This window comes from Gavialis gangeticus, unplaced genomic scaffold (assembly GCF_001723915.1).
Source record: "Gavialis gangeticus isolate Ggan-Ray unplaced genomic scaffold, GavGan_comp1, whole genome shotgun sequence".
Taxonomy (NCBI): domain Eukaryota; kingdom Metazoa; phylum Chordata; order Crocodylia; family Gavialidae; genus Gavialis; species Gavialis gangeticus.
Window position 1 is genome coordinate 8628508 of NW_017728991.1, and position 13642 is coordinate 8642149.

General features: G+C 48.3%; 1 protein-coding gene across 1 annotated transcript in view; it reads right to left on the minus strand.

The window, feature by feature from the left end:
* RAB11FIP4 (RAB11 family interacting protein 4) overlaps positions 1 to 13642 on the minus strand; it is a 219392-nt gene that overhangs the window by 115143 nt on the left and 90607 nt on the right. Inside the window, exon 3 of the mRNA XM_019517044.1 lies at positions 6838 to 6926. Coding sequence (XP_019372589.1) covers positions 6838 to 6926 — 89 coding nt within the window. The remainder of the gene's footprint in view (positions 1 to 6837; positions 6927 to 13642) is intronic.

Genomic DNA, 13642 nt, shown 5'->3' on the forward strand with positions numbered 1-13642 from the left:
TACATCCTCTCTTCAGCTTCTTTGTATCTTATTTAAGTCCCCCTCAGTGCAGCTGCAGATCTGATATGTCCTCCCATGTGCTCCTTCCCCTCACTGCACCCCAAGGTTGTCAGTGAAAGGGGGATGTGTAAAGCAGGGTACAAAGCCGTGGGAATTACCCGAAGTTGTTAACATCACCAAGACTTGGCGTTTGCTAGGGAGCCTTGGAGAAGTCTCCAAAGCCGGTATCTTTTCAGCGTGCGCTTCCTCAAGGACTGCAGATGAACCTTAAGGCTGCTAGTCCCCAGCCCCTGCCACCTTGCAAGTTCTCTCCCATTTCAGAGGATCTGATAACTCAAGCCCTGCCTCTGCAGCCAGGCTTAGGTGAAGCAGTCAAGGTGTTTGCTCACAGGGGCCTTGCTTTGGTCTTAAACTGACATCTAGTGAATATTTTCAAAACTGCACCTATATGCAGTTCCCAGAGCATCAGATCAGCTTCTCACCTCCCCAGCCAGACAGGGATGGCCCAGCCTGGTCTCTTGACAAACCAGAGGCAGCGGGTATCACTACATCCCCCCAGCTCCTACTGGGAGGTGCATGGGGAAGGGGAGCAGGTGCTTGGTACTGCTGGAAGTGAATGCAATCCACTGCCTATGCAGAGGTTGCTTGGAACAAATCAGTAGCCAAATAGCCCAGTACTGCCAAGCAAGGCTTCTCCCACAGCATTGCTAACAAGGAGCCAGCCACAGCCTCGTTGTCCTCACTTGAGCTAAGATGACTCTCAGTTGCTGTCAGCGTTAAACAGCAAACAGCTTTGATTCCAGGCCTCCTCCAGCTGCTGGAGGGCAGGAATGGTATGAATTGCAACTGAGCTTAAGCACCATGATTTCCATGTGCTAGAAGCCCAAGAAACTCCTTGCCAGTGTTATCTGGAGTGGAGTGAATCTGCAGCCCCGGGGCTGATAACATAATGCTTAAAAAAAGCACTTTGACTGCCTTCAAACACAGCCCCAGCTGGCTCAGAAACCTGCTTCCCCTTTTTTAGCTGCCCTTAGAGCATCCCCCATCTTGCCCAGTTCATAAAGTCTTGCTGAAGATACCTGTTCAGGTTGCCAAGCAACAGCGCTGCGGGTATCTACTGCATTGCTTACAAAACCAACGCTTTAGAGGCAGGAGGGAAAGGCAAAGGTGACCCTGCCCCCAGAGCGCACAAACCGCCTTCTGATTAAGCATAAAGAAACACCAGATGCAGACAACAACTCCAGATACAAGACCTGAAGGGAGAAATCATGGCCCCTTATGCAGGCATGAGAGGCCTTGTGGCAGGTGCACCACGGCTGTTCCACTGCACCATGGGGCGAGGGCAGCCCCCCTTTCTCCCCACAGAGCAGCTGAGCAGTGCCACAGCTGGCCCCAGCCTACTGAAACCTGGCGTGCAGATCCGGGAGCTTGCATCCCCCGGGAAGAGCTGGGGAAATGATCAGAGAGCTGGGGAATCCCTGCCGCTCGACCTGGCTCCGCAGGAAGCAGAGGTCCACTCCAGGGTCTCCTCTCCGCCTGCCTGCTCCATGCAGTCCCAGATCTCTGCTCCCTGCAGAGCCGGGTCACACGGCAGGGACCAGCAGGCTTGCTTGCCACTCTGCGCTGCTTTCCTGCCCCGCGACCCGGCGTGACAGGGATCAGAGATTCACGCGGGGGTCTTCTTGCCTGCATGGAGGGCAGTGGCCCTCCCCCTTCCCCGGACGAGCCACCTGCAGCCCTGTCCTGCTCCCTGCTGGGGCCCGGCAGTCTCTGTGCTCCAGCTACATGGGTTGGCAATCAAACCCCGCTGAGGCTCTGGGGCCCAGCAACAGCAGGGTTTCCTCTTGCACAGGCCAGGTGCACAAGGAGTATAACCCAGGATCTGCTTGGCTCTGGGGCCCTACAGCATCTTTGCATTCTCTGGGCAAGGCAGCAGTCTGGGCTATTATTTGAAAGCACCAAGGGAAACCTCGTTGCAGATCAACTCCTCCTCGCAGGTTATTAAACAGAAGAAACAAGAGCATGCCACCCTGCCTGGGGAGGTTCATTATTGCTTTAGAAAGGAAGAGTGCAGGGAACCTTCATGGCAGCAGCAATGTACATTAACACTTGGGAGGGAAGCACAGAGCTCTGGCTTTCTGCAAACATGAGAACCGATTCAAAAACCCTACAAGCAGTGAAGAGACCCCCAGAGCGAGATTCTGAATTGTGCCCCCAAGAGCCTCCTACTGGTTCCAGCTTTCTCCCTAAACATGGACCCCTTACCAAGCCCCAATCCTGGCAGAGGGCCCGCTGTTGGCTCCAACCTGCCTCTCAGCTGGGCTCGCCAACTGGCTCCCACCCTTATGCTAGCCTACTTACAGGCTGAACCTTTAGTCGGAGTTGGGGGAAGGGGGTGGATGCCAGTACCATCCCGCACGCTAACTGCAGGCCAGAGCCACCTCCGGATTGTAGCCCTGATTTGAATTGCTTAATGGCTCCAGCCCTAGCCTTATTCCAGAGCCTGTTCCAGTCCCAAGCCTACCTAGAGGCAGCCTATCATCCCTACCCCTAATCCTAGTTTGGGATCGTTTAATATCTGCATCTCTTACTTTAGCTCCAAGCTGAACCTTCACCCAGCACTTCTGATAGCTTGCAGCCCTAACTCTTGCTCCATGCTTCCCACGGGAACAGACTCTAACCCCAACTCAGAGCGACCTACTGGTCTCTACCATGAGTATGACCCAGATTAGCCTTAATCCTAAACCCGCCAGGGGTCATCAATCAGCTGCAGTCTTCACTCTACCAGTCCTGGCCACCCTACTTCAAAAAAGAATATTGTAGAATGAGAGGGGTTGGAGAAAGACAAGAAGAACAACAGGCCTGGAAGACCTCCCGGATGAAGGGCTGGGACTGTGTACTTGAGAGAGAAGGTAAGTAAGAGAGAATGTGACAAATCTACATGATAATGATACACACAAAAGGTATGCCAGGAACTTCTCTTATCCCTGTCTCAGAGCAGAAGAGCAAGGTAATGTACACAGAAATATTCTTCCTCCGCACAGTGCACAATAAGATGAAAGAACTCATTGCCACAGGATGTTGCTGAAACTGGCCAAGTTCTTGCCTAGCCACAATATCTCCTATATGGTAAATACTGAAAAAAGAGGAGATTTGAACACAATTAAAAAAAAAAAAAAAAATCTCAGACTGCAGGGTTTAAGTCAACTTGCATATCAGGGGACAGGATGAATATCCCACATCTGCCTACAGGGACTTACTCCTTCATCTGACACATCTGGCAATGGCTGATGACAGACAGGCCTGTTTGCAACTTCAGGGGTTCACAGGTAAAAAGCCCACCAAGTGAAACTATAAGCCCTGCTCAGAAAGGAAGGCTACTGGGAAAGTGGAAACTAATTGTTTAGGACAAATGATAACAAAACAGGGATGGGGACTGAAGGTTAAAGGTTTAAAACTAGTGTGCCAAGGGGGGAGCAGACAGAGTATACCAGACAGCACCCACTGCGCCTTGAATGAGTTCAAGTAGTCAGTGGACACTGTCCAGTGATACTCTGCCCGGAGATGGGATTGCACCAGGGACAGGCAAGCAGCTTCACAACCCTCAGGGAGCTGAACACAGACAGGAGCCTGAGTTAGAAGGATCTTGGGTTTGACCCTTTCTGGGAATTCAGGGCATTGCTAAATCAGGCCCCAGGGGTCAAAACGCAGAGTACAACCAATCACTTTTGTTTAAATATAACTGAGACTTTTGCACACTTGTATTCCAGGGTGCGTGCATGCAAGTACATTTATGGCTTCTAATTCAGCACTGTTGCAGCTCCCAGAGGCACAGTGACAGCAGAAGCATATTGGGCCTTTGGCTTTTAACGACCTGCTCAGAGCAGGTCCCAAAGATATGGGACTAAAAACTCACTGGCTCCTTTGCACTCACAGTTGCTACCACTGGTGGATCCAAACTGGTGGAGCACACTAGGAAGAGACTTCCGTCTCAAATGCAGGGTGAACGAGAACGCTGCAGTCAGAGGAGATGCAGGTAGACCCAGCTGAGCCTTCTGTACCGACAGCTTCCAGTATGGCTACCCTGGACAGGCATGCAATCCTCAATTCTGTCATAAATTTGTTGCTGTCTAAAATGGAATTGCCCTGTCACATGGATACAATGCAATTCTCGAACCCCAATGCAAATAAAATTTGAGGCTGAAGGTCATTTATTCTGGGGAAAGTTCCAAAATTACTGCCTCATAAAGCAGGATGGCAGGACTGTTATTAAGCGTCAAGACTTTTTATAGGTCTTCAAATCACAATTTAAATGCTGAGCAATTTATCAAGTGGGAAGAAGCCATGAGACAGGAAAGGAATAGGGTGGGGAGGAGGCAGAAGGCTCTGCAAGCGGTAACACATGCTTTTTATTGCTGCTGTGACAGGGACACTCTTGGTGGGCTTTCCAGGCCACTGCCTCAGCTTGCTCCCGAAGGTTAACTACTCTCTCCAGCTCTGACACAAATCTAGTCAATGAGGAAAGTTGCCTTCTAAATTTAATCAAAACCCAAATGGAAGCACAACTCCCCATTTTCTACCTGAATCCTTACCTGGCACAGCCCTTCCTGCAGGGTCTTCCCTACTCCTGGGCTTGGCTTCCATCCCTGCTGGGCTGCACACAGTCCCTTTGTCCCCTGGTCACGTGAGCAGCTGTTCCACCTTGCAAAACAGCAGAATAGGGAAGCCTGCAGCCACTTCTATGCGAGTCTCCAGCCCCCAAACTCTAAAACACTGGGTTCTCTGCCCTCATACCCATGCAGCCCAGTCTTTCCTTCCCGGGGCCTTATCTATGGACCCAGTCTGACCTTCCTCACTGGTTCTTCCCTTGGGTAGGCTCTTGCTCTGTAAGAGGGCATTCACACCCTGCTTTTCTCTCCCAGAGACTCCTCTGAAGGACCACAGACTGCCTGTATAATCTCCCATGTTCCCCCATCGCATGGCCCTTGTGGAGACACCAGATGATATGACTAATTCTGGTCCAAGTAAGGCTGAGATATCCATTACTGACATCAGAGTGAGGGCACCACCACGTAATGACAACCTTTCTCCATCCAAAACGCAGATGCCACTTGGCAGGACCTCAGCAGACCTTCTGTACCAGCATCGCTGCAGAACAGTTTCTTAGAAGGGAAGTGAGGCAGATGGAGGAATCAAAGAGAAAGGGTGGAATGGACTGGATTGCTTAGGAAAATGCAACAGCACAAATTAGACAGTGATGCCAATATCCTGACTCATGCAAAGAGTGCCAGCCATGAGTGGCCAGGACTTTACTTATGTATCTTATTTTCAAGATAACACATATTCCCTTTGATGAATTCACCATTTATTTCACATGGCAAGTAAGAACAGCAACAGCTTTTCTTCCTGTGATGTTTGACTTGCTCCCTTTATTTATCCAGAGCAGGAAGAACACCCCAGGTACAAAATATCTGGCCTATTTTTTCCCAATATTCCTAGTACCTGTAGCTTACACAGCCCAGGTACCTTTTTCTTTGTCTCTTGCACTCAACCATCTAGCAGCACAATACATACTATGAGCAAAATTCACGAGCGCATTATACCCATTCTACATGGACATAACATGACTGACGTCAGTGGAAATAGTTGTGCGAAATGGCGAGTGAGATTGTGGCAAAGCACAGCCAACATGTGAGATAGTTCCCAGGATGCTGCAGTCAAAAAGCTGCCTCTGCATTCAAGCATAAACAAATGAACGTGGGCCACGGGATTGAGAATAATAGTCCACACACAAAAGCTGCAAGGCAGATTCTCATTTGTCTGATTGAGGCAGAATAATGAGGGCTCAAAGTAGCTCTGAGCATAAAATACCCATACTTTAAGCTATTTCACTGCCAGAGCAGTGCAAGGTAAAGGAGTATCAGGCCTAGTGCACTTCAAAGCAAGTCTTTTCTCAGGGATAAGCAAAGACTACTGAGCTGAACTGAAGGTCCCAGTAACTGCTCTCCCAAACCCACCAAGGCACAAACCTGGTGACTATCTGCAACTGAAGCAGAACCAGGTATTTTCCAGCCATGAACCCACATGATCACTATTAACTCAAGTAACTGCATCAATGGAAGGACTTGCTCTGGAGAGGGTTTGAAGAGCCGGCCACAGGACATGAAAGGATAACATCTTCCTCATTGCCTCATCTTTAATCACTCACCTGTCACTCTCCTGCTTAGCCCCTGGCAGGAGCTTCAACATCATTTTTTGCACATGCTGGAAATCAGGGGCAGTCCATAGAGCTAAGGATGCTCAGGACCTGTATGGTGTTACACAACCCTTTGCACCTGGGCAGCCTGGCCCTGCCAACAAATACAATGCTCCACCGGGAACACTACAAAAGCAGTCACCTCCCAAGAGCCGACAAGCCCCAGCCCAGCAGCTCCAAGAGCTTGTGTGCACACAGTCTGCACTGATTTAACCAAGTGCTTTCCTAAAACTGCATGAAAACCTAAGCATGCAAGAGGCTTGTATCCAGTGTCCGCTGACCTTATATACAGCACTCTCCAGTGGCTAAAGGAGGGTGAGGCTGGAAACAACTGTTTGACTATAAGAACAATGCTAAATGAGGTTTCAAACACTTTACTCCAAATACAGAGTTACATTGGACATAGGCCACTAGGTCCCAGGCTTCACAAAAGTCACGTGAAAAACAGTCACAGCCATGAACTCCCTATGGAAAAGGGAACAGGGCAAGTATAGAGTGAAAGAATGTGCTGTGGTCTTTCTACAACTCCTTTGGTGAGTTTTCAGCCCGTCTGCATGAGACTGAGGCAGCTAATCTCCTACCTGGTAGTAGTAATCCACATACTGCGGCTCATACTGCTGGGGCCCAGGATTGTCAACCGACAGCACATCCTTCAGCAGCTCTTCACAGCCTGGTGAGAAACAAAAGCAGATGCTCAGTTTGTTATCTGTCTATCCTACTACTGCAGAGAGGCACAAACAAGCCTTGGCAGGAGAGGAGAGAGAAGGCCAGTCCACTCAAAGGATACACACAACTTGAAGGAAGAAGTGAAACAAGCTGCTGGGGCTCGATTTGGTGAGCCAGTGTTGCGTGCACATGGCTTGAAGGCTGCCTGCAGCTGCAGCATCTCTGTAAACCAGCAGTTTTCAAACTTTTTGAGCTGAGCCCCACTTTGAGTTACAATTTTGTTTGTGTCCACCCCCCTTGCCCCAAAGGAGCAGCGCAGCCAGGCACAGCATGCCCCTCATCCTAGCCGCTACTGTGGCTCAGCTCAACTCGGTTCAGTGGGGTGGGCTCCATCTGCCGTGGCGGCATCGCCTCCTGCAGCTCTGGGCTGCGCACCCACCGCGCCGGGCTCCCAGAGGTGCAGCAGCCTGCTGGGGGAGCTGGCCTGGGGCTCCCCACCCCCACATGGCTGCAGCAGTGTCAGCCCCTTACAAACTTCTTGCCCGCGCTCCTCTGTGCTGGACCCCCCGCAATGTTCCTTCACGCCCCCACAGGTGTCATGCCCCACAGTGAAAACCACTACCGTAAATAGTTCTCTTAATAAAGAGCCAGTATCATGTTACCTTCTCATCCTCTCACATTATTACCCAGAACGTGGTACATCAAACAGGTGTTGCTATGCCAATGCCGACCTCCAGTGTAAATGCACTGCTGCCCAAGAGTGGGTTACCAAAACTAAATATCACTAGGCTGTATGACACTTGTTCTAGATTCACTATGCCTCAGACCAAAAGCCCTGGAGTTAAACTGTGGATCCCGATCAGAAGCCTGGATATAACTGTCTGCCTATTACAGTGTAACCCCTTAATGTCAGCAGTCACCCTGAACTATACTGATGCAAAAGAAAGGGCAAGGATTCAATGGTCAATACAAGGAAGTAAATTCACCTGCTTCCTGTTCAACTACTTTGCCTGTGATGGTCCTGGCACTGTTTTGTTTTTTTTCTTTTCTTCCAACACTTCCCTTCAAAGATCTCTCACACTAGGGAGTAAGTGCCTTTATGTGAGCAAATGCCAAGGCACTGGGCTCAGGACTCTCAACCGCTGTTGCATTTGCTCGTTTGTGGCTAGAAAAAAAAATCAATGTCTGTTTCTTTCCATCCCTCTCATCTGAGACAAACATAGAAACTTAGTAGGTGCTGCCAAATCCCTCACTTCCCATTTAATACCAATGACTGCTCTCTGTGTATTGAGCTGTGGTGGAAAAGGTAATAACAGGCCAGGTTATTTTAGAGCAACCAGCATGTTACAGCCTGGCTGCCTAAAACGTGTGAACCCCCCTTGGCACATGTTATACAACACAGCATTTTACTGGGAGGCTGCAATTATCCAATGGTATTTCTCATTCAGCCATGTCACTAATGTGATCTGGATGGCGGTGACAAACACATTGCTATTCACCCACAAGGCAGGTGAGCTAGAGGAAGCAAAATAATGTCATGACGAAGTGAATAATACAGAATTATGTTGCCAGCTGATTACTCATGTGTGTTGTCAGAAAGAAAGTATTACAGGAAGAGACACTCTCTGGTGTTGGAGGGAAAATCCCTTTACAACAGAAACAGGTGCCCAGCCCAACACCGCCATACACAGGAAATCTAATAGCTCCTTCCCTCCACATACACACAGCCATACGATGGGATGACACAAGGCAAACAGAGCAGCTGTCAAGTGAATTTGGACTCAAAGAGCATCACAAGGACTATGGGTCCCATGACTTTGCTGCAAGAAGACAGAACAGGAGGACAATTGGTTTTTTTCAAATGAAAAGTGAAATTCTCCCTTGATTGTTGCACAGGATAAATCAAAGATGATTAAGAAAGAGCAAGTGCTGTTTGTGGGTCATGACTGGCAGTTCATTTTTGAAGAACAGCAAGGTCCTCACTTGTGCTAGGCACTAAAGCCTTGTATAAACTAAGCTGGCTCGCTGGAGGAAGGGCTGACAGCTGTCAGCAGCCCACACCCCAAGCTGCTGGAGTGTGCAGACCTGTGTGCTTCTGCTGACAAACCATTGTAGGGTGCATTAAATGGTGTTAATACATGTGCTCAACACACCTCATCATCTAAGTGAAAGCACCACTGCTCCAGTCACTTCCAGAGCAGAACCATGCTGCACGGTGAGGATTGTTTTATGTGAAACATAAGCTCTGGATTGACTTTATCAGCTCTACCTGATTTCAATCTTACCATTTATTTTTCTCTCTCATTTTAGGTTTTTGAATTTCATTAAAAGCAGCCCTTCTGGAGGCTGTCTCTAAAGCAAGGCTATGTGTGGGGGAGCCTGTGTGTGTATGTGTGCACTGTTGTGTTACTATGCAACATTTACAGTTTATTTAAAATCTTCATCAACACAAAGGAATATGGCTGTGCAAAGTCAGACCCATGACTACCTCACAGATTCCAGTTGCCTGGCACTAGCTCTCCAGAAGATGCTCTGTTTTCCAAGGCATGCAGCATACATGCTTTGCTTGCCTATCGAGAATGCCCCCTAGTGCAGGTCAGCCTCTCTTGGATCACACCCCACCAATGTCCTTTTGTTTCTGATGACTGCAACCACAATGTGGGCTGGTCTGTGTTTCAAGGAGGTTCTCCAAAGTCCTGTTACAGGTAATAATTTAATTTTCCATTTGTATCTTTTGACTTTAATAACAAAAGCTTATTACTCATCAAGCTGTCTAGCGCCAAAGTGCATCATGAGAGTCTTTAAAGCACAAATGAATGGCTTGCTCTGCCAAGCGTTTCACGTGAGAGACTGGCCACATATTCATTACAGTGAGTTATGTGCAAAAGCGAAGTACCCTCCCCCCAGCAATGGATGCAGATTGGTGTAGGTGTGGAGATCTGCTAACACAGCTGTAAAACTGCCCCACAACAATATCTCCTGCCATTATCTCAACCCACGTTGTACACACATATTGACAATTACCACCTGGGGATTGTGCTAATCATGCAGCTCCTTCACTGAAAGCTCTATAAATGTTCTGAAATGTTATTTGAGCCTAGGAGACAAGGACTGTATTTTTACTGCCCCTTCTCTTCTCCAAGGAGGAAACAGAGGCCAAAAGGCTGCAATTTCCAAGGGTACATAAATGAATTGGATGCCCAAATCAATGGTGGTGGGGAACCAGACTCTTAGACCCCTTTGAAAATCCCAGCCAGAGCAGTTAACCTGTGGCAGAGCAGTAAGCAGACCCCAGACCTCCTGGGTGCCAATCCAGAGCAAAACATCCTTTTTCTCTCTGCCTTTCAGTTTTTGTCTGGGAACAGCATCCCTCCTCAGGCTCCTGCTTTCTGACCTGGCCCAACTCCAGTTCACAACCCAAATGATAGTGCCTTAGCAGCACAAAAATACAGGAACCAGAACTGCCCCCTCTCAGCATCTGCCACTGTCATGCATACAGCAGAAGAGATTCCCTAATGGGGGCCTACGTGTTGTACCTGCCCAACCCAGAACCCACTGAAACCCCTGGCCCCACCTGTCATTGTTTTCAACGGGAGCAAAAGCTCTGTGTATCTTTAAAAATGGAGAAGGAGCCAAATCCCAATTTATTGAGGTCAACAGCAAAGCACCCATTGGTTTTCTCCATCTGAGAGTTTGACCAGATTTGCAATCCAGCTTCCTCTGGTAAAGGCATTGCAATGTCTCCCCAAGTGCCAGTGGTTAATGGGAGCCCTCACATCCAGCAGCCAGCACTTCCTACGGAAGGGCAGCTCTGTGAACATCAAGAGGACATAAGAACTACTTGTCACCAGGGAAGATTTCGCATCTTGTTCAAGTGATACCAATAAGGGGAGAGGATGAAGATGTGCTGTGTGAATACTTCCCCTCTGGGGTCACTTATACACATCACTGCCATGCTGCAATCTCCCGAGCTCAGAGCCAAACTCCATCAAATGAACGGAAAGATTCCTCGCATCCAAGAGACTTTGGGGTTTGATTCCTCTGAAGAAAAGCGCTTCAGTGACAAAAGCCCTGTTGTTGGTGACCCACCCCACTTGCCACCTTTGGTACAAACCCCTTTACACATGGTCATTTGGCAGAGGTTGCTGTTGCTGGACCCTTTGACATATGTGAATGTAATTCCAAGCCACGTGCTTACAAGCTGAGAACTGCTTTTCTCCCCAGAGGCCAGATCCCAAATCTATTAAAGCTAACAGGCATCTGTTCACTTCATTGGGCTTCAGATTAGGGTCTTTGGGACACACAGCCAATTGCACAGAGAAAACGCCCTGCCATGTGAGCATGGAAATACACCAGGGGTTTTACTCAACATCCTTCTTCTTATCATGGGTGTTTGTGCATGGAGATCACGTCTTTTGCTTCTTTTATTTTAGCTTCATTTGAATTTTACAAGTGCTCTGGGAGGCTTACAAGGAGGACATGATCCAAGTGGATGAGCGTATTAACCCTTTGTGCTACAGACACGTAGATGACACATTTGTCTTCTAACTGCAGACGTACATTTTGGCTGGCAGCCCGGAAAATGACAGCGGGCCACGTTCAAGTGCTGCAATCGAGACATAATGAAAAAATCAAGGTTTATTCTGACACATCCCATTAGAGTTGGGAGAAAACATTACTACTTTTGTACAGCAGCATAGTCTGATCTGTTATGCATGGTGCAAATTGCAACCAGAATTTACCTTGAACAAGGGAAGAAAAAACCCCTCACTCTTGCCCATGCTTACAAAGTGCTGTTATAGATTTTTTGAAGCTGTAAGGTAATATATACCCCACGCAAGACTCCCTCCTCAAAAAAACAGGGTAAGAGAATTAAGAAACATTTACTGGCTACTTTAAGATGCTCCTATGTTAAGATGTCTCATTACTGCTATAACTTCATTTTCCAGAAAGTAACTAAACTGAAAGCCATTTATATGGCTGACTGGAGCCATTTCATGTGGATTGTCTAACCACATGACAAGGCCTTGCTGTGATAGATGTATGGAAATGGAAGTTAATTTTGATTACAATTTGTGTTTCCAAGTATGGGTAATATAACATTTCCTACTAGCTGCAAGCATCCCCCTGGTCATTGCAGTGGTTAGAAATCTTTCTACATGTTCATTATTGAACATCACTTGGCAAGTAAGACTTCTGGCATCAGAGCTGGTGGTGAAGCAGAACGGAAGGAAAGTTTTCAGCCACTGATTGTTGGAAGCACTGGGGTATCTGTATACATCCTACACCAGGCTCTTTGGCTAACCGGCTGCACGTGACAAATCATTGCATTTGGATAGTCACATTAGGAACTGTGGCCAGTATTTGAAGGAGATGCTCTTCTTTGCTCTGTCTCACAACAGATGTATACGAAACATTCTTGGCTTTGCCACTGACTCACTAACTTACCCTGGGCAAAACACTTAACTTCTCCTGTTCAGGCTTAGAACCTAATTTATTCTTATCCCCGTGTAAATTCACAACTCCAGATTCCAAGCTGGTTTTGTTTTACAGCTTCAGGTAGCTAAAAAAGAAAAAAAAAGCATGGAGCATGGGATAAGCATTCCTTGTAAAGCTTTAAGACCTGTTGGATGAAGATCAACATGGGATGATCTAGTTGGGGATGGTCCCGGGTCGAGCAGGGGGCTGGACTAGATGCGACTCCCTGAGGTCCCTTCTGACCCTCATTTTCTATGATTCTGTGATTAACTGGAATCTACAAACCTAGTTTTATGCATCTTTACTTGGTCAATACAGCCTTCCAGATATCGGGTCTGATCCTCTGCTGGTGTGAACTGGCAAAACTCTATTGACTTCAGTGGTGAAGCAAAGATATATGCCGATTCACACCACCTGAGAACAGGGCCCCTCATGTGGAAGAGACTGTGCATTAGATCACTATCTTACCTTATATTGGATTCACAAAAATCACAGAAGCTTAAAATTTTGGGCTCTGACCACATACAATTTCACACTGGTGTAAAACCACTGACTTTGGTAGATTTACTCCCAATAAACCAGTGGGAGGGGCCTGAACTGGAAGGAAGCAACAGGCTCCGATCTGACCTAGACAGGTTACAAGGGTGGGCAGATGAGAATAGGATGGGATTCAACACAGACAGGTGCGCGGTGATGCACCTGGGGAGGAACAACCGGCACCATACCTACAGGTTAGGGAACTCCCCTCTTGTCAGCACGGAGGCAGAAAAGGATCTTGGAGTCATCGTTGACTCCAGGATGAACATGGGCCGGCAGTGTGGGGAGGCAGTTAGGAAGGCCAACCGTACCTTATTGTGCATCCACGGATGCATTTCAAGCAGGTCAAAAGAGGTGATCCTCCCCCTCTGTGTGGCGCTGGTCGGGCCATGGTTGGAGTGCTGCGTCCAATTCTGGGCGCCGCACTTCAAGAGGGATGTGGACGGCATCGAGGGGGTCCAGAGGAGGGCCGCTCGCATGATCAGGGGACAGCAGGGCAAGCCCTATGAGGAGAGGCTGCAGGACCTGAGCCTGTTCAGCCTCCAAAAGAGAAGGCTGAGGGGGGATCTTGTGGCCTGTTATAAACTAGTCAGGGGGGATCAGCAGGCGCTGGGGGAGTCCCTGTTCCCCCGAGCACCACCAGGAGTGACCAGGAATAACGGTCACAAGCTGGCAGAGGGTAGGTTTAGGTTAGACATCAGGAGG